This window comes from Pimephales promelas, chromosome 12 (genome assembly GCF_988280905.1).
Source record: "Pimephales promelas chromosome 12, fPimPro1.hap1.1, whole genome shotgun sequence".
Taxonomy (NCBI): Eukaryota; Metazoa; Chordata; class Actinopteri; order Cypriniformes; family Leuciscidae; genus Pimephales; species Pimephales promelas.
Genome location: NC_142780.1, coordinates 20,919,408 through 20,942,642, shown reverse-complemented (window position 1 = coordinate 20,942,642; position 23,235 = coordinate 20,919,408). Strand labels below are relative to the sequence as shown.

General features: G+C 38.5%; 4 protein-coding genes across 8 annotated transcripts in view; 1 reads left to right on the top strand and 3 right to left on the bottom strand.

Moving 5' to 3' along the window:
- Positions 1-170: 170 nt before the first annotated feature.
- Positions 171-5,778, bottom strand: LOC120484708 (uncharacterized). 3 transcript variants are annotated; one of them, XM_039680061.2, is made up of 4 exons: positions 5,476-5,778; positions 4,660-5,023; positions 1,685-2,110; positions 171-1,582 (listed from the first exon to the last, which is right to left on the bottom strand). In XM_039680061.2, exons 2-4 carry the CDS (start codon positions 5,015-5,017, stop codon positions 810-812), a joined length of 1,557 nt encoding a protein of 518 aa, XP_039535995.2. In that variant the 5' UTR covers positions 5,018-5,023; positions 5,476-5,778; the 3' UTR covers positions 171-809. The 3 variants fall into 3 exon arrangements, with proteins under 3 accessions (XP_039535995.2, XP_039535994.2, XP_039535996.2); XM_039680060.2 differs by having other exon boundaries at positions 4,660-5,778; XM_039680062.2 differs by having other exon boundaries at positions 1,685-2,092; positions 4,660-5,778.
- A 2,148-nt stretch (positions 5,779-7,926) lies between these two features.
- On the top strand, positions 7,927-10,581 carry prss1 (serine protease 1). The gene is made up of 5 exons (XM_039679965.2): positions 7,927-8,037; positions 8,223-8,382; positions 9,755-10,008; positions 10,111-10,247; positions 10,349-10,581. Exons 1-5 carry the CDS (start codon positions 7,998-8,000, stop codon positions 10,496-10,498), a joined length of 741 nt encoding a protein of 246 aa, XP_039535899.2. The 5' UTR covers positions 7,927-7,997; the 3' UTR covers positions 10,499-10,581.
- A 288-nt stretch (positions 10,582-10,869) lies between these two features.
- LOC120484573 (uncharacterized) lies at positions 10,870-15,675 on the bottom strand. Its single transcript, XM_039679838.2, has 2 exons — positions 15,570-15,675; positions 10,870-14,161 (listed from the first exon to the last, which is right to left on the bottom strand). The coding sequence occupies exon 2, from the start codon at positions 14,112-14,114 to the stop codon at positions 11,163-11,165; it is 2,952 nt and encodes a 983-aa protein (XP_039535772.2). The 5' UTR covers positions 14,115-14,161; positions 15,570-15,675; the 3' UTR covers positions 10,870-11,162.
- Positions 15,676-16,727: 1,052 nt separating this feature from the next.
- The window catches only part of LOC120484558 (uncharacterized), a 30,685-nt gene continuing 24,177 nt past the window's right edge, over positions 16,728-23,235 (bottom strand). Inside the window, exons 1-2 of one of the 3 annotated variants that reach the window (XM_039679793.2) lie at positions 22,406-22,558; positions 16,728-21,157 (exon numbers count right to left, since the gene is read on the bottom strand). In XM_039679793.2, the coding sequence (XP_039535727.2) occupies positions 17,144-21,076 (3,933 nt within the window). In that variant the 5' untranslated portion in view covers positions 21,077-21,157; positions 22,406-22,558 and the 3' untranslated portion in view covers positions 16,728-17,143. Of the gene's footprint in view, positions 21,158-21,895; positions 22,174-22,405; positions 22,559-23,235 lie in introns of those variants that run through there. The other 2 variants (XM_089117663.1, XM_089117662.1) reach the window with 2 other exon arrangements.

Below are 23,235 nucleotides of genomic sequence, written 5' to 3'. Positions count from 1 at the left end.
AATATAACAACAAAGAACTTTAAAAAATGTTTTTAAAAATATTATTTATTTCTGTTATGACAAAGCTGAATTTTCATGATAAATATTTATTACCATCAATGTTGACGTTCTAACAGTTGTGCAGCTTAATATTTCCAATTGACTTTGATCATATAAAAAAAAAAATTGGATAAATGTATTGATTGCTTTTATTAAAATTTGTTCATAGGCAGACATATTTTCCAAATATACATGTTTTTTTTGTTTTTTTTTACATGTTGAAACGTTTACAAAAAGGTATATTTGAGCTTAGCTATCTCGCATTGCATGCAGAATGACTGGGCAATCTTAGATCTCTGTGTTAGTCAGCAATTCTGATAACTGTATTTATTTCCATTGAACTGGAGAACCTATATGCAATACAATACCTTTTAAAACAGCATTTAGATGTATCTTCTTAACCAGAGAAAGTGGTAAAAGTAAAACATCATTTTAAACTGATCTGCGGTGCATAAATCAAAGAATTAAAATGAATTAATTTTCTCATGCAACCGCATGAATACTAGAGAATATTTTTCTAAACTTATATATTATGAACTTTAGCAAGCAGATCCAAGTAATTGATGATCAGCAACAAGAGTTCATAAGTCAATTTTGATTATAGCTTTGAGCTTTTTGGTGTACACAATACATTTTATTATATATCTGCAACAGGCATAACATATAATGTGGCTGCAATGACATGGCACAATCTGCAACTAGGTAACCCTATAAAACATTGCTTTAAATAAATACATTTACTGTAACCGAATACAGTTTATTTTTCCACATCAACGTCTGCGTCTTCGTCTGAGGTCTACTGTTCTGCCACGGCGTGGCCGTTGCAATTCTCCATTTATGTCAGTCGGTGGTTCAGTGTTCAGAGTACCATCTAAAATATCTGGTGGTGGTGGTAGAGGTGGAAGAGTTGCTGGGATTTGCTGCTCTAGCTGTGGCTGTTCCTGTGGCAATAACAGTTGCTGATAAGGCTGCTGTTGTGGAGGTTCCTGTTGCTGTTGTGCAGGTTGCTGCAACTGTTGTTGCTGTTGTGGAATTTGCTGCTGAGGCGGCTGATGCTGCATCTCAAGTAGACCCAACAGGCGTTGCAAAAGTACATTATTCTGCTGCAAGCTGCTTGTAAGGGCCTCTTGTGAAGCCACGAGGGTCCGCATATCGCTTCTGAAGCCTTCTGCAAACTCGCGCAGGTTCTGCTCCATGCGATCTCCAAGCTGCATGGCTGCTTCTCCCAGTCCACGAAGTTCATCTTCCAGCCAGGAAGTGCGTGGTGGAGGGGGTTCCAGGGGGCCCTGAGGATGGGTCCCCAAGGATGGTTCTGGGCTTGTATGAGGGGTCCCGTTGAGGAAAGGTGCGCTGTAAAGGGGTGAAGGAGGTAGCCAGCGTTCTGATGTCGGAGGTGGTACTATTCCCAGACCCAGGCCTAAGCCCAGTTTATCCTCCATGCTGCTCTCCACACCATCACAATCATCTCCATCATCACAGTCTTGCTCACCAGCTTCTTCCTCCTTTTCGAAACCATCTCTTTCAGAACCATCTCCAATTGCAACTGAAACAGTGAAAAGATATGTAAACATTTAATATTCCCTTGCTTGAGAGATTTTATTACAGAATCAAATTTGTGAGGTCACTCAAAACCTGAAGATGTTACCTGGATCAGTGTCTGACAAGCAACTGAAACTGGGTTTTACTCTAGTGCTCTGCTTTGGACGAGACTGCTGGAGCCTTGGACTGACTTGACTCTGCCTTCCCATAATTGCGGCCCCTCTGCTGGAAGGCAGGTAGCAGGTGCGGTGCCTTGCGTCAGCCAGTCTACCGCCGTTACGTCTCTTCAGGTCATCCCAGCGTTTCTTCACTTCTCTTAGAGTGCGTGGTACTCTAGATACAGCATTGACACGCTCAAGTATCCCGGCCCAAATTCGCTCTCTTTCTCGGCGCCGGAGCCTCCCTGCTGGACCGAACAGCTCCCCCTCACAGCGGGTCACCTCTGATACCAACACCTCCAACTCTGCCCCGCTAAAACGGCTCTTCCTTTTCCCGACGCCTCCTGCGGCTAATGCTGAAGACACACCCCTGTCTTTAATTCAAAGGCAAGTTTTATTTTAACAAAAAATTAGGCTTCTGTATTTCTATTTAAAGGTGCACTCAGTACATTTGTGTTTTGTTGTGCCAACAGTATTTTTGGACTTTTGGACTGACACAATGCAGGATTAATGCAGCATCACACAAATATTTTTCACAAAATTTTAACTTTTTAATTGAAATGTATTTAAGCCACTGTCTGTATGAATTGAACTGTACTTTGAATGAGCTAACAGAAAAGTTAGTTCATGTGTTCATGACCTCAAGGCTAGATTATTGTAATGCTCTACTGGTTGGTTGCTCTGCATGCTTAATAAACACTCTTACTAGAGCCAGGAACCAAGAAGATTCTGTCAACACTGCATTGGGTCCCAGAATTAAACATTGCATACATTTAAAAAAAAAATCTCGTTTATTACTTATAAAGCACTGGATGGTTGAGCTCCCCAGTACTTGAGTGAGCTCTTAACACATTATAGTCCTACATGTCTATTGTGGCCCCCAAATTCTGACCAGTTGATAATACATTTACATTTATTCATTTAGCTGATCGCTTTTATCCAAAGCGACTTACAATTGCTATATATGTCAGAGGTCGCACGCCTCTGGAGCAATTAGGGGTTAAGTGTCTTCCTCGGGGACACATTGGTATCTCACAGTGGATTCGATCCCGGGTCTCTCACACCAAAGGCATGTGTCTTAATCACCACCCCCTAAAATCCTGAATATCAAAATCGCCTGTAGGCAGTAAATCCTTTTCCTATTTAGCACCCAAACTCCTGAATAGTCTTCCTAGTGTTGTTCGGGAGGCAAACACACTCTGTGTTAAATCCAAAAGTAGATTATAATGCATCTATTTTACCTAGAATACATACAACACACTATCACATTTCTATAAATTCAAATCCACTTCCCACAACATCCAATGTTTTTGTTACATCATAAGAAGAATGGCATCTATGCTAATATTAATCTGTCTGTCTCATCCTTATCCTGAGGTTATCGTAGTCAGCCAGATTAGATGGTCCATATGCACGTAGACGCGACCACAACACAGCCCTGAATGTCAGCAAAGACCATATCAACTAGACAATCCCCTGTGAAGACTTTGTCGACACTACAGTCATCAACAAAGATCCTCAGCAAAGACCACGAGAACCAGAGAAGTCCTTTCGTGTCCATACTGGCGTAATGAATCCAAACTTCAAGCAGAAGGCACTGGATGAAATATTTTGAATGATTCCAATTCACAATCTGTTTTCTGACTCGTAATCCAGCCTGGAATTAAACCACAGAATATTTGTTTGTTGGCCAGAAAAGAACTGACCCCCCTGACTGAGCCTGGTTTCTTCAAAGGTTTTTTTCCTCCATTTTGTCACCAGTTTGGGTTCCTTGCTACTGTTGCCTCTTGCTTGCTTAATGGGCTCTATGCACGGCGGTATTTCCGGTGAAGGTGTAAGGATGCTCGATAACTTCCGCCGATCGTAGAGTCCAATGCAATACCGAGAATTTATATTGAATTTTATACTCCATGGTTATAATAAAGAAACGTTAGTCACAAAAACAGATAAAACAGACACCCCTCGTTGTGTTTATGCTTCTTTTTAAAATTATATGAAATAAACATAACTATATATAAAATTACATCTAAACGTATGTACGTTTCGTTTCAAAGACGGGAGGACAGTAAATTTTGAAGACTCTGCCATAATCCCGTTTTCCTCGGTTCTCCTCCGCTTAAATCTCCACAACCGGAAATGGACGAGCATCCTTGCGTCAAATGCGGAACTTATGCATGCATATAGCCCATTGGGGACACTTATGCTGCGTTCATGTGCTATGGTAATTATGGTAAATACCAAAAGCTGACGTGGAAAATACACATGAACACCCCCTCATGTGGTATTTACCACTGGGCAACTCGTAGAATATTTTGATGGATGAGTTGCCGAGAAGAGATAACCTTTGACCGTTTCAAAATGGCGGAGAGCACCACGAGAGTCGTGAATGGTAAAAAAATTATATACTATTCATGATCTAGAAAATATACAGCATATTATTTACCTTTTAGGTTTTGATAAATAATTTTCTTGCTGTAGCAGATGACTTAAGCAATCTAAAATAGTTTTAGCTAAATAACAGGTCTGGATCTCCATCTTTTTACCACATTACGACAACAAAAGCACTTGAACGCAACACACTGGTAAATACCAGTTCACAAGTGGAAAATATCCTATTTTCCATAGCACGTGAACACAGCATTAATATTCAACAATATTTTTCATTTAAACTGACACTATCAGATGAGAGCTGAATTGAGCTGGACGAATACATTATATTTTTCTGCAGATCTGCTTTATAGCAGTGTTATCACCTTATGTGAGTGTACCTAATTTTGAACATTTATCAAATGTATTATTAATTTCTACATTTATAAAACTTTGATAATGAGGGGGGAAAATACAGAGTGCACCTTTAAATAATACTGCAATGTTAGACGTGAAATGACATATTTTTAAACACTTCTTATCATCTAAAACTTACTTTGTTCGATTGGGATGAGTTCATCTGAAGACATTCCAGGTGCGACTATGTTGGGATGCACAACCACAACGTTAAAGGGCAGACTGCTAGGCAACCCACCATTCTGGTGGTCACAACTGGCCTCAGAGTCGTCATCTTCCCTGGGGAAACCATCCTCTGAGACCCCACCTCCAAAGGGACCCTCTGGAGACTCCACTTTGATGTGCATGGGAGGTGAGTGCTCATACAGCAACCCTCCCTCCTCGTAGTATTCAGTCATGGATATGTTGTGGTTTACAGACACACCAATGTGACTTTTGGACAGTGTGCCATTCACAAGGAAGGTATAAAGCCACCATGCTGTTCCATGGCAAGGCATTCATTGCTTCATTGTAATATAATGTCAAACAAGGACAGCCTTAATAATGGGCTAATCAATACACAACTACATAAAATAGATAATAGCTACGGAACGGCAATAGGTTAACGTGTCATTTTATTTTAAAAAGTTTGTGTATTTACAATGATTCTGCGCAGTTATTGCGATATTTTGTAGTCTGTACCTTGTATCTCTAAAACAAAAACCTGTGGCTTGTGTGTAATGTTCTTCTGATATTCTGTTATGTGTGACATTATGTTTAAGTATCATTAATTACATGCAGACATCTTAGAGCTCTCCTAATTAGGAATACATTTGGCAATGTCAAGGAAAAGTCCTAGGCTAAAAGAGGAGCGGGCGAGAAATAAAAACAAATAATGCATGGATAATATAGTTGGATTCGCATTTAACGAATTGTTTAATTAAGGGAATATCTTAAACGTAAAGGCCAAAATTACCTGTGTCGCAGCAATGCGCATAATCTGCACCACATCCGCAATGGATGCGCATCCGCATAAATTACGTTAGCCGCCACTAGCTCTTCTCAAGCAAATACTGCTGTTCGTGGAAAAGTCTTAGCCTATATGCGACGTGCCCGCATTACGAGACAGATTTAGTTTTTTGGGGGGGGAAATCCGTACTCACACCGTCGGACTATGATTAATGGCCAGAGAGTTTTAAACATAATGCTAACCCGTTTTAAGTGCATAGATGCAAAGCTAACCTTTTAGAATCCTAAATGTACACAGACCACAAATCGTCGCAGGAATATGACATCACACAAAGATCTACCGTGTTGCTATATCTGAAATTCGGAAACAAATATTTTATACATTAAAACGGAGAAAGTATATTTAAACAAACTCAGCTCTATAATAATACATAAGTTGTTAGTATATAAGTTTAAGCTAAATGAAAAAAAAAATAATAATAATGGAAATAGCAGTCTTGTAGCCTAAAAATGCACTCGATTTGAGTAATGTAAGGTCAGTTGAAAGGGAAAAAGTGAATACTGTTCCCATTTCTCACATGGTAGAAGACTAAACATGCAATGGCTTGGCCTAGCCTTCTATTAGCTTATCACTTGCTTCACCAGAGTGCTTCGGTGAACACAGCCTATCTGTGGATCTATTTGGTTAAAACCAATCTTCACTAGCTGATGCAACTGGACTATTGAGTCACGGAGATATAGCCTAGGCTATCTCTTGCGACACTGTCCCGATGCGTGACAGAACACAAAGTGATATGGATGTATGATTTTTTCCTTGCAGCCTTATTAGCCATCTGTTTGCTCCCACAAAAGCTAATGATTAAACTGTGATTTCTCTGGAATTGGAGTAAGATAGCCCAAGTCAAGATCACATAAACTGTATGGTACACTCTAAAAAATGCTGGGTTGTTTTAACCCAATTTTGGGTCAAATATGGACAAACCCAGTTGTTGGATTATAAATTGCATTTTTTTAAATTTAGCCAAACAACTGGGTTTGTCCATATTTGACCCAAAATTGGGTTAAAATAACCTAGCATTTTTTAGAGTGTAACTTTTTTGTTACCATAGTTTAAAAGTGACAAGTCTGAGGCTTCTAACATAATGATCCAATGTTGCATCATTATCAACATAAACATGCAATGTTCAGTTTAGTAAACATATAGAATAGACATATAAAGATGACATGTCATATGAAAAAGGGGAAAAGGTCATTTGGATTGGCTGTGACAACGGCCATGTTTAAAATTATTTTTTTATAGATCTGTCAACACAGTCTCATGAAGACACGAACTTTCATGAGATCGGGCTGATCTGTCCACTTACACCATGCATCAAAGGGATTTAAAAAACCTTAGATTTCTTACGGTTTGAGTAAAACTCTAACCAGGGATACATGCAGCAAAATAGCTATTAGAAAATATAACATCTGCTGCTCACAATTTTATGCAACAATGCTATTCTTTATTGTTCCTGGCAAATGAAAAAATAAAACAAAATGCAGCTTTCTGACAAGCAATATATAATATAAAAATGTCTGATTAAATATTTCAAAATTCTTCGACAGTCAATAAGAATCTCTGGTGACAAACACCTCGAATTAGCTGCCACATGTTGATTCAGTTGAACTTTCCCATGTCATGTTTATCTAAAGTCACTGGTTTGTAGTATTTTGTAATATTACAGAAAATAAGGTTAACATCAGCCAAGATTTCACAGCTTGTATGGTTTTTTTTTATAATCAAGGGGAAATAATAAAGTTACATGGGGAAATTAATCAATGCCCAGTTTCAATTAAATGTTAATTTAAATTAAAACTTTTTACTTTTCACAATTAAAACTTTTCACTGCAATACTCCAATCTGAAATAAAGTCTGTGTTTTCCACTCAGTCTTCCATTCTATACATTTAACATTATAAACGGGGCCAATTTTAAACCCTTGGAGTTGCATGTTAGTTTCCAAAGATAATGCCATACTAATTAAGCAACAAAAATCAGTCAAAACTGTTGTGTGAAAAAAAAGAGATGAAATAAAAAAGTAAAACATTATTAACATTATATGTCCCTAGCGCCTGTCATTTTTCTTAAAGTAGCAAATGATAAGCACATATTTATAACTCATGACAAATTTGTTCATTTTCTGAATAAGTTTGTTGCAAGTTGTAATTAATATGCAACCAAATTTCCCTTTTATAAATTACCGCTGCAAATGATTCCCTATCAGAAAATAATAAGTCATTGACAATTCATTGAAATTTGTGAATATTGTTTCTTAACATGCAAAAAATGATTTGCAATAATATGTTAGAAAGACAATCTGAATTATGTTGAAGCACGTGCTGGAGTCACACACTGGTTGCTATTTAAGGCTTACATAATGAACCAAAATGGATGTATGTCCTTGAAAATTATCTCGAGCTGTGGAGAAGACAGAGTATAAAAAGTGGGTCTTAAAATCATGGGAACGCACTCAGCAGTCTCGGTCTCAACATGAAGGCTCTCATTCTTCTGGCTCTGTTCGCTGTGGCTTGTAAGTAAAGGGGAAGGGAAGATTTAGATTGGGATTAATACAGATCTGTAAAGGGTTTTTAAGTTTTTTTTTCTAAACAGAAACTGTAAAATAGAGTCAATTTTTAATTTAATTCAGTATGGTCACAGCTCTGTTCATTAATTTTGGTAAAATGTAAGAAACAATGAAACCTTATGTTTTCCCAGATGCCGCTCCTCTGAATGAGGATGACAAGATTGTTGGTGGATTTGAGTGTACTAAGAATGGTGTTCCATACCAGGTTTCACTGAACAGTGGCTACCACTTTTGCGGTGGCTCTCTGATCAGCAACCTCTGGGTCGTGTCAGCTGCTCACTGCTACAAGTCGTAAGTGAAAGTCCTTTTTCGCATAAAATATACATAGGGGAGACTGGGCTGGAGCTTGTCACATGGGGAAGTTGTTACAATAATTATATCTCAGTAGGTTTGACTCCAAAGTCCACTTGCACAAAAACTGTCTTTGGATTTGAATTAAGAATAATATTTTTGTTTAACGATTTCTACTAATGTAGGAAGTTATCTTACTTTTTAGCTTTGTCTTGAATTATTCTGTTTCGTTTTTTTTTCTCCGTTCCTTTTTAAATTTAACAGAAAGCAACTAAATAAACAAATCAATGTAATGACAAATTTCTCCTTGCTATGCCATTCATTTTGTTTAAAGAAATTAAGTACGAAATTAAATTGATCAAAAGTAACAGTAAATGCATTTATAATGTTAAAAAAGATTTCTATTTAAAATAAATGCTGTTTAATATAGCTTTCTATTCATTAAAGAATCCTGAAAGAAATTCCACAAAAAATATTAAGGAGATTTTAAATTGTTTTCAAATTGATAATAATAAGAAATGTTTCTTGAGCACCAAATCAGCATATTAAATGATTTCTGAAGGCTCATGTGACACTGAACAATGGAGTAATGATGCTGAAAATTCAGCTTTTCATCACAGGAATAAATAACATTTAAAAACATATATATTGAAATAGAAAACTGTTTTAAACTGTAACAGAATTTCACAGTAGTCCTGTTTTTACTATATTTTGGATCAAATTAATGCAGCCTTGGTGGGACTCAATTTTGTCCGAATTGAATGGCTCGTAGGAAGATGCCAGTTTGCAGTCAGTTGTGGAGGATGTTAATCTCCACCAGTTTTTAAACAGACGCCGTTTTCACAGGAAGGGTGGTTAAAGATTTCTAAGGCATATAATAATAATAAAAAAAAAGTGCAGTCATTTATAAAACACTGCAACATTCCATAAAAAAACAAGAATGATTTTGATTTCATGGTGAATTTAAAAGTTCTCCACACACTTGGCATTTGTTTTGGAATCAATTCTTTACCTAAAAATAATGTGGCTCAACGTCTGGACCAACAGTCACACAGTGAGCTTATGATCCTTCTTTCAAAAAACATCTTACCGACTCCAAACATTTGAATGGCAGTGCTCAATCTGCTCATAGTGTGACAATATGCCCTGCTATGTCTATCAGCTTACTAGTCAATATTCTACCATATGTGTCTATACAGAAATTACTTTTCAAAAATAAATATCTCTTAAAAGGCACGTAAGGGATAGATCATTAGTAATCACTTAAATTTCAGCCAACAAAGTGCACATTTTCTTATATGATTTGTAGAAGTATGTTAAAGAGTGTTAAGTTAATGCTTTCTGTATAAACCTTACTTGTGTCTATTCTCAGACGTGTCCAGGTGCGTCTAGGTGAGCACAACATTGACATCACTGAGGGCACCGAGCAGTTCATTGACTCCGTTAAGGTCATCAGACACCCCAGTTACAACAGCAATACTCTGGACAATGACATCATGCTGATCAAGCTGAGCAGTGCCGCCTCTCTGAACAGCTACGTTCAGACCGTTGCTCTGCCTTCAGGCTGTGCTTCATCTGGTACCAGCTGCCTGATCTCTGGATGGGGAAACATGAGCGCCAGTGGAAGTGCGTGCCACTGAATTAATATGGAATGAAACTTTTAATGCAGAAATCTTAAAATAACCCATTAATGCAAATTAACCAAGTGGGGACTTGATGTTTTCTCAGGCAACTACCCCAGCCGTCTGATGTGCCTGTGGGCTCCTATCTTGAGTGACACCACCTGCAGAAATGCCTACCCTGGTCAGATCTCCTCCAACATGTTCTGCGCTGGCTTCATGGAGGGAGGCAAGGACTCATGCCAGGTAAGATCAATACTAAATTTTTGATGTCAAGCTAACAGATATAGATATATATATATTTTTGCATTAAATATTGACTTCTTTGAAACGCTTCTGTATCGCAGGGTGACTCTGGCGGCCCAGTGGTGTGCAACAACCAGCTGCAGGGTATTGTGTCCTGGGGTTACGGCTGTGCCCAGAGGGACAATCCTGGCGTCTATGCCAAAGTCTGCAACTTCACCACCTGGATCAGAGACACCATGAACTCCAACTAAGCTCCCATGGATTTTCAAAGCCATAATCATAATGGCATGTTGCAATTTCATTTGACAAACTAAAATAAACATCTGATAACAAACATTATAGACTTTTCTTTGTAATATATATTATAATTTAGCTAAGTTTTGAGATGTCACATTGTCACAGCTTGAATTCCACATTATCATTAATTAAATTGACTTAATTTATTTTAAAGGTAATATAAAATGCATTTAATTAACATTGAATACATATATTATGGATCTTTTCATTGACCTTTGTTTATTTATTTATAAATATACCTGGTTGTACTTGCTATCTTGTTAAAAAAAACCTGAATGTTTAGCCCAAAGAGATATACAGGTATAAATAACATATAAGACTTGAGCAATATCAGAAAAGACATTTAATCTGTTTTAAATTTTCAATTACAGCACCAACACCAAAAGACATCTAAATCAAACTATAGGATCTCTAAATTAAACAACACTGTCCATTACAGGGAATAACTAGTCCAAATATTTGAAAATTTATTTTTTTAAACAAAATTATGTGTCAGTACATCAGTAATGTTGATATCACATGAAAAACAGAATATTCATATACAGCCAACGTTTTCACTAGTTTTAGAAGTCATTCCCATACAAAAGTTCCTCACACACTCATTGAACAAAAGAATATTCATATTTGTCCTCTGGCATGGTCCAAGTAATGTCCATGCAATTCTAGAAGGTCGGAAAAACAAGCGTTACATTCAGTGCAAACCAAGTTGCCGGTTGTGTCCTCTGTCTTCAATACTGATGGTGAACGGCTTGAACCATTTAATTCTTCCATTGTTGACAAACTGTTCTCAATACGTTTAACCATTTGCCCCTCATTATTTTGATAATTGGGAAAGGAATGTGGGTTTGATGACGCATTAACCAATGTCCTGGTGGTGCTTGGGGCCTCAGTGTTTGGTTTTTGCTTCTGCTTTGCTAATGGATGTAAGCTTGAGGGACCTAAGTGTGACAATGAATGAGGCATTTCAGCACCATTTGAAGAGGAGAATGAGAGGAGTTTCTTTTGTGTCTGACTATCAGAAAGGCGGTAGCTGTGGCTTTGACGCTGGAAGTGGTGAGATTGATGTAGCTGGCCTTTCATTGCTATTGGCTTTTTCTCTACAGGCTTGTGGAGGAGCTGATGATGGAAAAGCAAGTCCAAGGTCTCAAAACTGGCATTGCACGTACCGCACTCGTAGGGATGCACCGCAGACTGCGGATCAATGGTGTAATGCGTCTCCATTGTATCATTTGTGAAGTGAACAACTCCATGTCGTTTGAGAACGATCGCACTTGGGAAACCTTTTCCGCAAATATCACAAATAAAGGGCATAGTTGAGCGGTGCCACTCTTGCTGATGATTTCTCAACTTTTGTGCATTTGAGAACGTTTGAGGACAGAAGGGACAGACATGAGCGTTAAGTTCTGGATGCTTCTGCAGATGTTTATTGTACAAGCCCACAAATCGAAACCCCTGACCGCACTTGGGACAAAAAAAACGGCCTCTTTTCTGTCTATGCAGCCGCTGATGAATCCAAAATTTGTTCCAGTTTTTAAACATCCTGTTGCAATCGACACACGTGAAGCCTTGAGCCCGCGAATGAGTGAGCATATGGGCTCTCAGCCTTCCTACATGCCGGAATACTCGTCCACACCGTGGGCAGAAGTACTTTCTTGGATCTGCTTTTTGGTGCGTACTGTTCAGTTGAGAAACAAAATAGCTGCATTTGATCGACTGATTCACTGAATAGAGATTATTCTGAGTGTCATAAACAGACATGGCCATTACCTGAGGAGGGCAAGCAAGCAAAGAAGAGCATCTTTTGAAATTCCTCAGCACAGGAAAATCTTTTTCAGGAGATTTTACTGGACTTGCACTTCGCATTTTTTGTGCTGTTCTTCTTTTCAAGGAGTTTTTGGGTTGTAATCTGTGAGGAGAACTGTAACCAGAAGACTTGTTTTTTGTGAGCCGCATGGCAATGCAGTGCTTGCTGTGCGTATGTAGCTCTGAGAGAAGACTGAACGTCTGCTTGCAGCAGTCACAGCTGTAACGCTGGGTATCCTTGTGGCCTTGCAAATGTAATTCATACTCATCTCTGGTGCCAAAGCAACTTTTGCAAAGGTGACACCTGAAGCTGATAACACCATCCAATTCCATTTCTTTCAACGTGGCATGTGGGTGTCTTTTACCTTCACACGTGTGTATCTTTAGTGGCCCGATCTGAGAAAATCCCTTACCACATTTTGAACAAAAGTAAGGCCTGATGGACCAATGCACTCTTTCATGGACACGTGCAGTGCAAGCCTGAGTAAAGGACTTGCCGCACACCTTACAAGAGTATGGTTTTTCTCCACTGTGAATACGAAGATGGATTTTGAGGACAGACTTGTAGCAAAAGACTTTGCCACAGATCGGACATGTTTGAGGTTTCCCTTTCCCCCTCCTCCTTCTTCTAGGGGTGACTTGATTACTACGACAGTCACTTTCCACTTTGTCGATCACGCTCACATGGTTCATGTCTGCGTTTTTCTCAGCCGTGGCTCCACTTCGGTCTTGGTGTCTGTGCGCACGTTTCCGACTTTTGGATTTATGGACTTTGCTGTGAGATCGCAGGTTAGAGAGTTGAGCGAAGGCTTTACCACAATCCTGGCACGTGAAGGGCTTCTCACCTGTGTGGACACGCAGATGAATGATATACGCAGAGGCATGATTGAACGGGCGGCCACAATATTCACACTTGATGACCCGTTTCTCTTTGCGTGGCCGTCCGCGAGAAAATGAATGAAATACACGTTTACTTTCTTTGATCTCCATACTGCTTGCCTCCGCAGTGGCTTCGGTTGAAGGTGTCTGGACATTCAGCTCTGAATTAGGCTCTTGCATTTTCTCAGGAGAATGATCTAAACCTGCATCATCCAATGTAACATCAGTTTGGTTTAATGTGTCAGAGGGCAGGCCTTCTTGATTTTCAGTGTCAGAATTTTTTGCATCCGCAGTGTCCTCATGGATTTGTTTTTCAGAATCTTCATCACACTGGCTATCACTTATAATAGGACAGGATGTATCACAGACATCTTTCTCAGATGTTTGGACAGTTGAACAGTGGGCTTCATTCATGTCAGACTCCCTTTCAGACTGACTACTTGAGATTTCATCTGTTTGAACAGAAATCTGAGTGTCCATTTGTGGTTTATTTAATTCTGCATTAAGAGGCAGTGATTTTGGTCCATTATCTGTGGGGCTGGAGAGACAATTAGAACTTGACTCTGGCTGATCGAGATCTTCCAAACATTTCTGAGCATCCATTTCAGCTTCTTTGACAGGGGTAAAATCAGACTTAAATTTCTCTGGAAATGTATTCACATCTGCATTACGAGAGCCTTTTTCACTCTCTTTTTCGTCAACATTAACAGGCAAGGACTCAGGTAGGGCATTAGTGCCTGCAGGCGACGGTTCCTCCACTCTTCTGTTCTGGGAGCTAAATGCCAGACCTTTTGAAATAAATTCCCCCATACCTCTCTTCACAGATTGTTCCTTGGTTTCATCCTCATCAGTGTTGGTTCCTTGCTTCTTATCCTCTCCTTTAAGCATGATGTGCGAGTCGCCTGCAGGTTGCCTGAGTTTCCCCTTCACTCAAGCTGAAACCAGACAAAGGAAAAGGAATGAAAGATATAGATAAGATATTAAAAGATTTATTGCATCTAATGATAAGTTTCAAGTAGATTAGTAGCTGCTTCACAGCAGGTTATCCACATAATAGGTGTATTAATATTGTTTTAGTACAACATTGATTAAAATAATATTATATACATCATGTTTGATCTCTGGAAAAGTGTGTCCCACGGCATCTGACTCTAAAACAACACAACACATTCACTGGACCTGATTGAGAGCTGCTGATGGACACTGATCATAATATGATCAAATCATTTATTTTTACTGCCAAGTTGAAATTGTAATGATATATGGTCAATTTTAAAATGTTGTTACGACACAAACAAGGATTGAGTTTTGGTATTTCTATATTATTTAATGGCAAAATATTATATCCCTAAATGTATAATGTCATCATCAGTAACAGCCACGTTTGTTATTTTGCTGCAGGATATCCTCAATCTTTGTAACTTCTAAATAGTTAAATAATAATAGAATAATGTATAAAACATAGGAAAGTAGGTAGCTGAATACCTAACGAGTGTTTTTATACGTTACGTTTATTTGTTTTTTAAGTTGATCCTTAAAAGTATCTTTTGCCGTGATTTTTTGTGTGAGCATATCAGTGTTATGCTTTTTATAAAGGATGGGGCTGCAACCACAAAAACTGAAAATTCTCGGGACAGCAGCGTATGTCTAAAAAACAATCAGAAACGATCTTAAAACAGGACTTTAATTGTAAAATGCCGAACTTCTCCTTTAATTCACGTGTTTCTATGATTGTCAATAGTGGCTCGTGGTCCGTTCATTTATTAGACCGAATCATTCAAAGAACCGGCTCATACGAGTCATTCGTCAGTGAAAAGAACTACAACAAAGAAGGCGAAACAAATAAGGGTTTTCAACTCAGTGTCCCTTTTTGAGTGCTTACTCAGTATTTATATTTAATTATACTCAAAAATGACCGCAAAAGCACAACAACCAGGGAACAAAATTCACTGCCGCAGTAGATAACGGTTGAATCAGAGCGACATGACGCTCTGCAGGCGATTGCAAAGGCCATTCCTTCCAAAATGTCTCTGTAATGTTTTATGCATGCGCTGTTACAGTTAGCCCTGCATCTTCCACGACAGAACCTGTCCTTTAAGAACGAGTTTATTTTGAAAAGCGAAATCAGCGTCTTTTAACAGGATTAATGTGTCTGTCGATTAATTCAACGCACGACTAAACGAATAATTTAAAACACCAACACTTATTTTTTTTAAATAAGAAAAACACTACTTCAATGCAAAATTACACATCGTTTGATCGACTGCATAGAATGAGCTTTTGCCTTAACTTTGTAGAAAGTACATGCGAACAAGCAACACAAAGAAAGGCAACCAACCTTACCTTTCATGCTCTTTCTTTTCAGCAGCACCAATGAACTACGATTCAGGACTCATACTCTAAACAAATGGAGTTTCCCTTTCCGTTTCCGATAAAAGCCTCTTCGACGTCTTTTTGTGGATGTGTGGATTTTTATTAAAGAAAGAAAGAAAAAAAAAAACCCCGAATATCTGTGCACACACAAATAATTAGTTAAATAATTCTAGTTTGACTGCATTTACCGCGCACGATGTATACCAAACCATCAATTACATACTAAATACATGGGTATGGGTATGACTTTTATTCAATTTTAATTGCAGTGAAATAAAAAAAAAAATATATATATATATACAGCATTAAAACGTTTCAGAAAACAAATTGTTCATTGCAAAAGCCATGCATCTTCCATTAAAAGTTGCAAACCAAACCATAGAAATGGTTCAAAATTAAATGTGAAATCATGAATAAAAAATATAGCCTATGTATAAATAGCCTATATATAAATTTCTAAAACCATAAGCAATTTAACATAGGTTATGACAACGGCAACTATAGGGCTGATCTGATGCTGCCCTTCATTTAAACAGAACCAAGTATAGTGCTGATTCAGGACAAGTTAGAAATGTAGCCTACTACTGGTCATTGTTAATTATGTTCATTCATAACACAGATTATGAATTGATTTTAAATTAGCTATTGGTATATTAAAATGTACTAGTGCATTTAAAATATTATTTTAGACTAATAAATGCAAATTGTACAAATATTGTTCATTTTTTTATTGTCTGCTATTGAAATAAATTAGAACATATAACCTTATAGTGAATTGTTGCCAAAAATAATGTTTTCTCAATAACTGAACTCCGATAAGCAACTTGATTTTCAGATTATTTGTATGACCACATATACACTAACAATTGTGACATTTTTTTGTGTCGCTCCTGAAGCTGTTTTTGATGCAAATTTAACATGTTGACTTAGCTCATTATCTACAGAAATTAATGCATTTTAATTCGTTCGGTCCTCATCATTTTTCTCATTTAATCAGTTCACCAAATCTTTCAATCTTTATCATTTACAGTAGATGTGCCCTACAAGTTTTGCTATTGCTAGCAACATTTTGCACACTACAACATGTGTGCATGACCACATCTGTTTTTACTTTACTGGAGACTTAGAAAGGTGTCACGATTGTGTTTATTGATGCAATGTAGAACATGTTTACATCAGAATGTATTATTTACAGTAGACTAACAATACACAATGGCTACATTAAAAAAAAGTCAGAAAACTGTTGTTGTTGTTTTTTAGTTGATACAGTGCATTCACCAAAAATCTCTGTATTAAAAAAAAATCTGTATTCAATAGATGAATTAATGAAACCAATAAAATACAGAGGAAGCCAAATATAATATTAACAACACAGATTTTCTACTACTGATCAGATATGAAACATTTTTTAAACATTTTAAACTATTCAAAATTATTTTTCACTAGTCTTTTAAAAATGTATTCAAACTTCTGCTTTATAACGTCTTTTTTTATTACAATTTGATCGCATATGCAGCAATGAAAGCAAGTAGTAGATCCAACTTTTATGTATGCAGAAAAGGTATCGGTTTCTGCTCTAGATCATCTTCTGTGTCATTTGTTGTTGTAGTTGATGATGTTTCAGGCACTGGCCCTAATATGCGGTGTACCCTTCTTGTGTGATTTTTAAGGGACACTATGTCAGGATAGCTGCGTTGGCAAATCTGACACTTGAACAGATTGTGTTGAGCCATGCCCCTCGACAGCTCAAGACCACCCACGATGCCATGGACCCTCCTTCTGTGGTTTCGGAGGGACTGTACATCTGGATAGCTGCGTGCACAAATGTGACATTGAAACTGATTGGGAGTGCTGTTTTGCTCGGCCCCCCTCGATGGCTGAAACGCAGCACTGAAAATACGATGCACTCTCCTTCTGTGGTTTTTCAACGATTTTATGTCATGATAGGAGCGGGCGCATATCTGACACTGAAACTGGCCAGAACGGACAGGTTCTACGTTACGGACAGGTTCTACGGTACCCAGATTTGGCTGTTTAGGCCGATGAACTTTCCTTAAGTGATCCTTCAGGGATTGAAGCTTTGGATAACTGCGAAGGCAAATCGGACATTGAAAAGGAGTAGATGAACTGCTTTGCGTGCCTGCTTGTGGCAACCGTTCCGGTGCGTCCTCCGCTGGCGTCATTCTGCTAATGACTCCATGAACATTTCTTTTATGCTCCTCGAGTGCCTGAGGTGTTGGACAATTATGGTCACAAATTTGACATGTCAACCCAGCTTGCCTGCTGTGAGAGACTAGGTGTCTCTTGAGCCCATCTAGACAACTGAACCAACGCACACACACCGGACATCGAATCGGTTTAAATGCGGGTCTACAAGTATTACTTTGGATGTGAACTTTAAGGGTCAATGGGTTGTTGAATGTTGCACCACAACGAGAGCAAGTGTGTTTCCTCTGACTTGTAGTATCACCTTTGCAACGTAACCGCATGTGTCTTAACAAGGAACTGCGAAGACTGAAGTTCTTTTTGCATTTATGGCAAGTCAATGTCTCAGGAAGTGACCTATGGTTCACATGTTGAGGTGGCAAGAGCGCAGGCGGTTGTGCTTTTATGTTAAGCGGCGAAAAGCCTCTGGATTGTTGCGGTCGAGTCGGGGCACTCGATGGTATCGTTTGAGAAAATGAACTAGGTTGTTGCTGGGAACCTCTTTGCTCATTTGATGGGATTTTAGATTGCTTGTGCAATTGCTGATGTGCTTCAAAGTCCATCCACGACTGCAAACTCTCACCACAGTGAGGACAAATGTAAGACTCCTGCGCATGCACCTGCAGATGTTCGAAGAGAAGTCGAGGGCAAGTGAACGAGGCTCCGCATTCACACGTCACCCTCCTTGGGAGTACAGATGGAAGTGACATGATCCCCCAGTTTCTGCTACTGCTAGTATTTTGAGCGCTCTCCTGTTGGGCTGCTTGGTTTTCTGTAGATGGAGACAGGACAAACAAGTTTTCCTGAGATGCAGGCGTTGTTTTAGACTCCACGGTTCTAGAACTTATTACTGAATCCGTTTTTTTTGTTGCATGGCAGTTTTTTCTGTGCTTATTTAGATTGTCTTTGCGGCTGAAGAACTTGCCACATTGAGGACATGGAAACCGTTTAATTGGCCCAGGCAAATCAGATGATTTATTCTCAACTTTTTGGTCTTCCAACTGTCTCGCCTCGCAGATCTTCAAGTGCTCCTTTAGGGTAAATAAGCGAGAGTAGCTTTTCTGGCACCCATTGCAAACATACCGTTTCACACCTTTATTAGTCACATGCACCTGAAAACCATTACTATGCATTGCTGAATTAATTTCCTTGCCCTCAGGTAGATCTACAATGACAACATCCTGATCTTCATCACAGTCATCTTTAGCCACGCCAGTCAAATCATCCTCATCGGAGTCCTTTTGATCTACATCTATTAGTACATCAATTTCAGCATCATCCAATGGCATGGTCCACTCCTTTTCAACCAATTTACCTTTTTCCTCTACTTTCGTTTCAACCATTTTGGCTGGATCTCCAGAGTTTTCAGTTGATTTGGAGTTAGAAACACTGGCAAAAATGGACTCATGGGTTTCTGGGGGATTTATCAGATCCTTCCGCTGCATCTTCAACCCAGTCTGATTTTTCTTGTCAATTGAAAATTCTGTATTCTGTTCCTCCATCTTTACCCGCTCTGTGCCTACGCCAATATTTATATGCTGTGATGACATTTGATTTGTTTTTGAGTCTTGCTTTGCTCTATTGCACACTTCCATATTTTGGAGTTTGACGGGAGGTTGGTTGGCAACAGTGGGCGAGGATTTCACAGAAGATTTATAAGGACATTTATGAATTTTGAGGCGGTGCCTCCGTGTGTAGCCACGCTTGCATAAAGAACAGTAGAACAGTTTGTCCAGCTGTTGAGCTACAGGGCTGATGGGCGTCACAGACTTCTTTCCCAAAGATTGAGAGTTTCTAGAAAATGCATCAAAGCAGACGTGGTTCTCTGGGACAGAGATTACTGTTATCACAAACTCTTGGCAACAAAGACAAAACTTAACTCTCTCTTTCTTGTGCAAGGCATGATGCATTATCAAGCTGTCTACGGTTTGGAAAACCCGCCGGCAGAGCCTGCACTGAAGTTTGCCTTCAACGTTGTCCCGGCCAAAAAGTTTTTGACGAGTCTCGAGAACCACCACGGGGCAGAGAGTTTGTGTCACGGATATAATCTTCCCCTTCTTTGACAACATCTTGCCAATTTTCACATTGACCACATTGTCTTGTTTCATCTTTGATAGATCCCCCAGTAGCTCAGGCTTTGATATCGTCATGGCAGGTGCAGGTTGCATTGGTGCTCTCGGTGAAACTTTTCTGGGAGGCAAGTTCCTCTGTTTCATTTGGGCAGGTTGTTTATGACTCATGTAGGCAGAAGCTAGCATCTTCAGGATTGATTTCTTATTAAATGCAGTGGATTCTTCACACGATTCTGGTGCTTTCTCATTGTCATGCACAGAATGGTTTACCACGTTTAAAGTGTCTTTCTCAAGGATCTGCACTTGCTCTTCTCCAACCACGTTGGAGGATTTTAAAGTGTCACTATCAAGGATCTGCACTTGCTCTTCTCCAACCACATTGGAGGATTTTAATGTGTCCATATAGAGCATCTGCCCTTGCTCTTCTCCTACCACGTCAAAAGATTTTGAAATGTCTATATCGCGGATCTGCACTTGCTCTTCTTCTACCACATTAGAGGATTTTAAAGTGTCCATGTCACAGTTCTCCACATGCTCTTCTCTTACCACGCCAGAGGAAGTTAAAGTGTCCATCTCATCTTGCTCTTCTTCTACCACATATGAGGATTTTAAAGTGTCCTTCTCAAGGATCTGCACTTGCTCTTCAGTTACAGAGGGAGATTCGATTGGTTTCAAGATGTTGCTCTCCATATCTGCAGAGGATTCGGTCTTCTTGATATCAGCATTTGAAGTAGGAGGTGCGCTTTCTGCCAGGGATTTTTCATTGGAATGGGATGGTGAGAGACTGTGGAACACTTGGTCGGAGACAGGACGGCTGGAGTTTATTTCGCTATCTGGCACTACAGGAATCTTACCCAAATCTGATTTGTCCTTATTTTCTGGCACATGTTGCTTTTTGTGGGCCTCAAGAGCTGTAACACCACTAAACTCCTCACCACATTCACACATGTAGGTTTGGGCTGGAGAGACTGGTGAGGCCGACATTGTACAGTGATGTTTTTCAAGGAGATCTTTACTCGCAAATAAGCTTCCGCAGCTGTCACAAGTAGGTAGTGTTGATTCTGTCTGGCAAGAGATTTCACTTGCATGAGTTGCTTGGTGCACCAGGAGTGATGCCAAATTATGAAATGTAGCTGAGCATGCCACACAGCTGTAAGTTTTAGGACTCCCAGCTGACTTTGTTTCTTGAAGTCCAAGCATTTTTCAGGTGCCAGAAGATTCCACAGCCAAATGTTAAATTTAAGAATGGTTACCAAGGTCTTTGTTAATGTTGAGTACCTCCTAAAAAAGAAAGCAAATAAACAAAATTAGTGGCATAGCACGAGTTTGTTCTCAATACAGGCATACATCATGTAATGTTATAGATCTAGGCAGTGTCATGTTTAGGACTCTATAAGTTTAGTAAAAGACAATTCTGCAATGCAGTTCTAAAAATGAAATTATACATGTAACTTCAATTTTTTTGAATCAAATAAAGCTATATAATTATATATATTTAAAATATTATATATATATATATATTTTTTTTTTAAAGTGTTAGAAGTAGAAAGTGATTAGCCTTTATTAATATTTATTTACAGAGCAAAGCCAGTCTGTTCTCAAATAGACAAGGCTGTTTTTGATTAACAAATATTAATGATTAAAAAAGAACCTGCTAATGTCAAAAATCTTGAAATTCATTACATTTTTAAAAAAGTAGGGTTTTTTTCAAACTAATGTTTATAATACTGTAAATTTAATACTGTAAAATATTTTTACTTTGTGTAAAACAAAACAAAAAAGAATAAAAAAAACAACATTTCTAAACACTTTACAATATAAAAACTAAATACTTTTGAATGATGCAAGTTATGCCTTTTACAATATCGTACATCCACATGTCATTAACCTCAGTGAGTACCTGCATATTTAAATGAGAAAAACAATTTCTGCTCAGGATACTCAAGCTAGTATAAATAAAATGCTGCCCTTCTCTCGTTTTTAAATAACGTGTTTAATTATTCGTAACAAATAGCTTACGTTTCAAAAGCAGCAACAATAGAGGACAGAGAAAAAGACAAGACGGCTCAATGCATGCTTCGATTTTGATAGGCCTGGCCGCTTCCCGTGGCTCTTTACTCAAATATATTTAATAATCATCATGTCAACAAATAAATAAAACGCATCACCAGGTTGATATGCATACTACCTGCTGGTTTAGCTTTAGTATTTAGTTTAAAAAAATAATGAAAATAACACAAACCCTGCCAATAACAAACGCTGCAATGGATGCTGCAGACTTGGCATCAGACTAAACATGTTTTTACTGTACAACCAACCTCTAACATCTAAACGCGAACACAACCTCTTTTCCAAAACAAACGCGCTTTAATAGGAATATCTGATTGCTTGATATAGCGCGTGCGGAGCGTCATTCGCGTGCTGCACAGGGGAATTGAATGACAAAAACCGCAGCTAACGAATGTAACGTATGCGCGAATAAAAACGAAGCACAACAAGTACTTAAAACAGTTATTGGTATGCACTCACCTTGGGAAAGTACGATGTGCAAACTTGCATGATTTTACTCGGATAAGTTATTTATTTTCACTCCGAAAGACGGTATGTATTTATCAACGGGTTTCAGTATAGACATGTTATTCCAGCTGTTTACTATAGAGGGCAGTAGATATGAGCGCTCACTTCCACTCCCAGTCCCCAGATGTATGGATTAAACATACCGCCATCAACTGGTGTGAGGGACCGCTATTGCCTCCCTACAGAAATAGACCTTCCTCGTCATCGGGGTACGCTATTATTTATAGGCCTATGTGATATGGAAGGTAGTAGGCCTATAGTTATAATCTTTATTAAATAAAGGTATAATCATCATCAAACTTTGGAAAGAGACACATTTCTGATCTAATTTGCTGCTCAGTACTTAGGTGTTTTTTATTTAAAACACTGAAGATATGGAATACCAAAGCTGACAAAAATAATAAATACAGGCCACAAAGAAATACAATATACTAAATAAATACAAAAACTACTTTTATTCCCATATTTATTAATTATATCTTTATCCCCCCTCCCCATTATTAATTTGTTTATGCATTTATTTATTTCCAAATACATTTCTTTGTATGGTAATGAGAGGGTGTGTTTTACTTAATAAGCTCAGAGCTGAAATGCAAGAGCTGGGAGAGAATGTGCCTTTGCAAGATAGGAAAAATGACCAAAGTCGGCTGAAAGGAAGCAGCATGGCTAAAATATTCTCTTTTAAACTATTCCTAACTTAAACCGGTAACTGTGTTTTGGAAACAAAATAGATGGGATTCTAACTGGTGCATGCCAGTAGACCAACTTAGGTCAGCAAAAAG

What these genes read in the sequence shown, in the direction of transcription:
- LOC120484708 (XM_039680060.2), bottom strand. Translation starts at nt 5,017, where the DNA reads ATGCCTTGCCATGGAACAGCATGGTGGCTTTATACCTTCCTTGTGAAT. An exon ending in ACTCATCCCAATCGAACAAA is followed by an intron (nt 2,111 to 4,659) that starts GTAAGTTTTAGA and finishes TTTGAATTAAAG; the next exon opens with ACAGGGGTGTGTCTTCAGCA. An exon ending in CTTGTCAGACACTGATCCAG is followed by an intron (nt 1,583 to 1,684) that starts GTAACATCTTCA and finishes TCACTGTTTCAG; the next exon opens with TTGCAATTGGAGATGGTTCT.
- prss1 (XM_039679965.2), top strand. Translation starts at nt 7,998, where the DNA reads ATGAAGGCTCTCATTCTTCTGGCTCTGTTCGCTGTGGCTT. An exon ending in GGCTCTGTTCGCTGTGGCTT is followed by an intron (nt 8,038 to 8,222) that starts GTAAGTAAAGGG and finishes ATGTTTTCCCAG; the next exon opens with ATGCCGCTCCTCTGAATGAG. An exon ending in AAACATGAGCGCCAGTGGAA is followed by an intron (nt 10,009 to 10,110) that starts GTGCGTGCCACT and finishes ATGTTTTCTCAG; the next exon opens with GCAACTACCCCAGCCGTCTG.
- LOC120484573 (XM_039679838.2), bottom strand. Translation starts at nt 14,114, where the DNA reads ATGCTTAAAGGAGAGGATAAGAAGCAAGGAACCAACACTGATGAGGAT.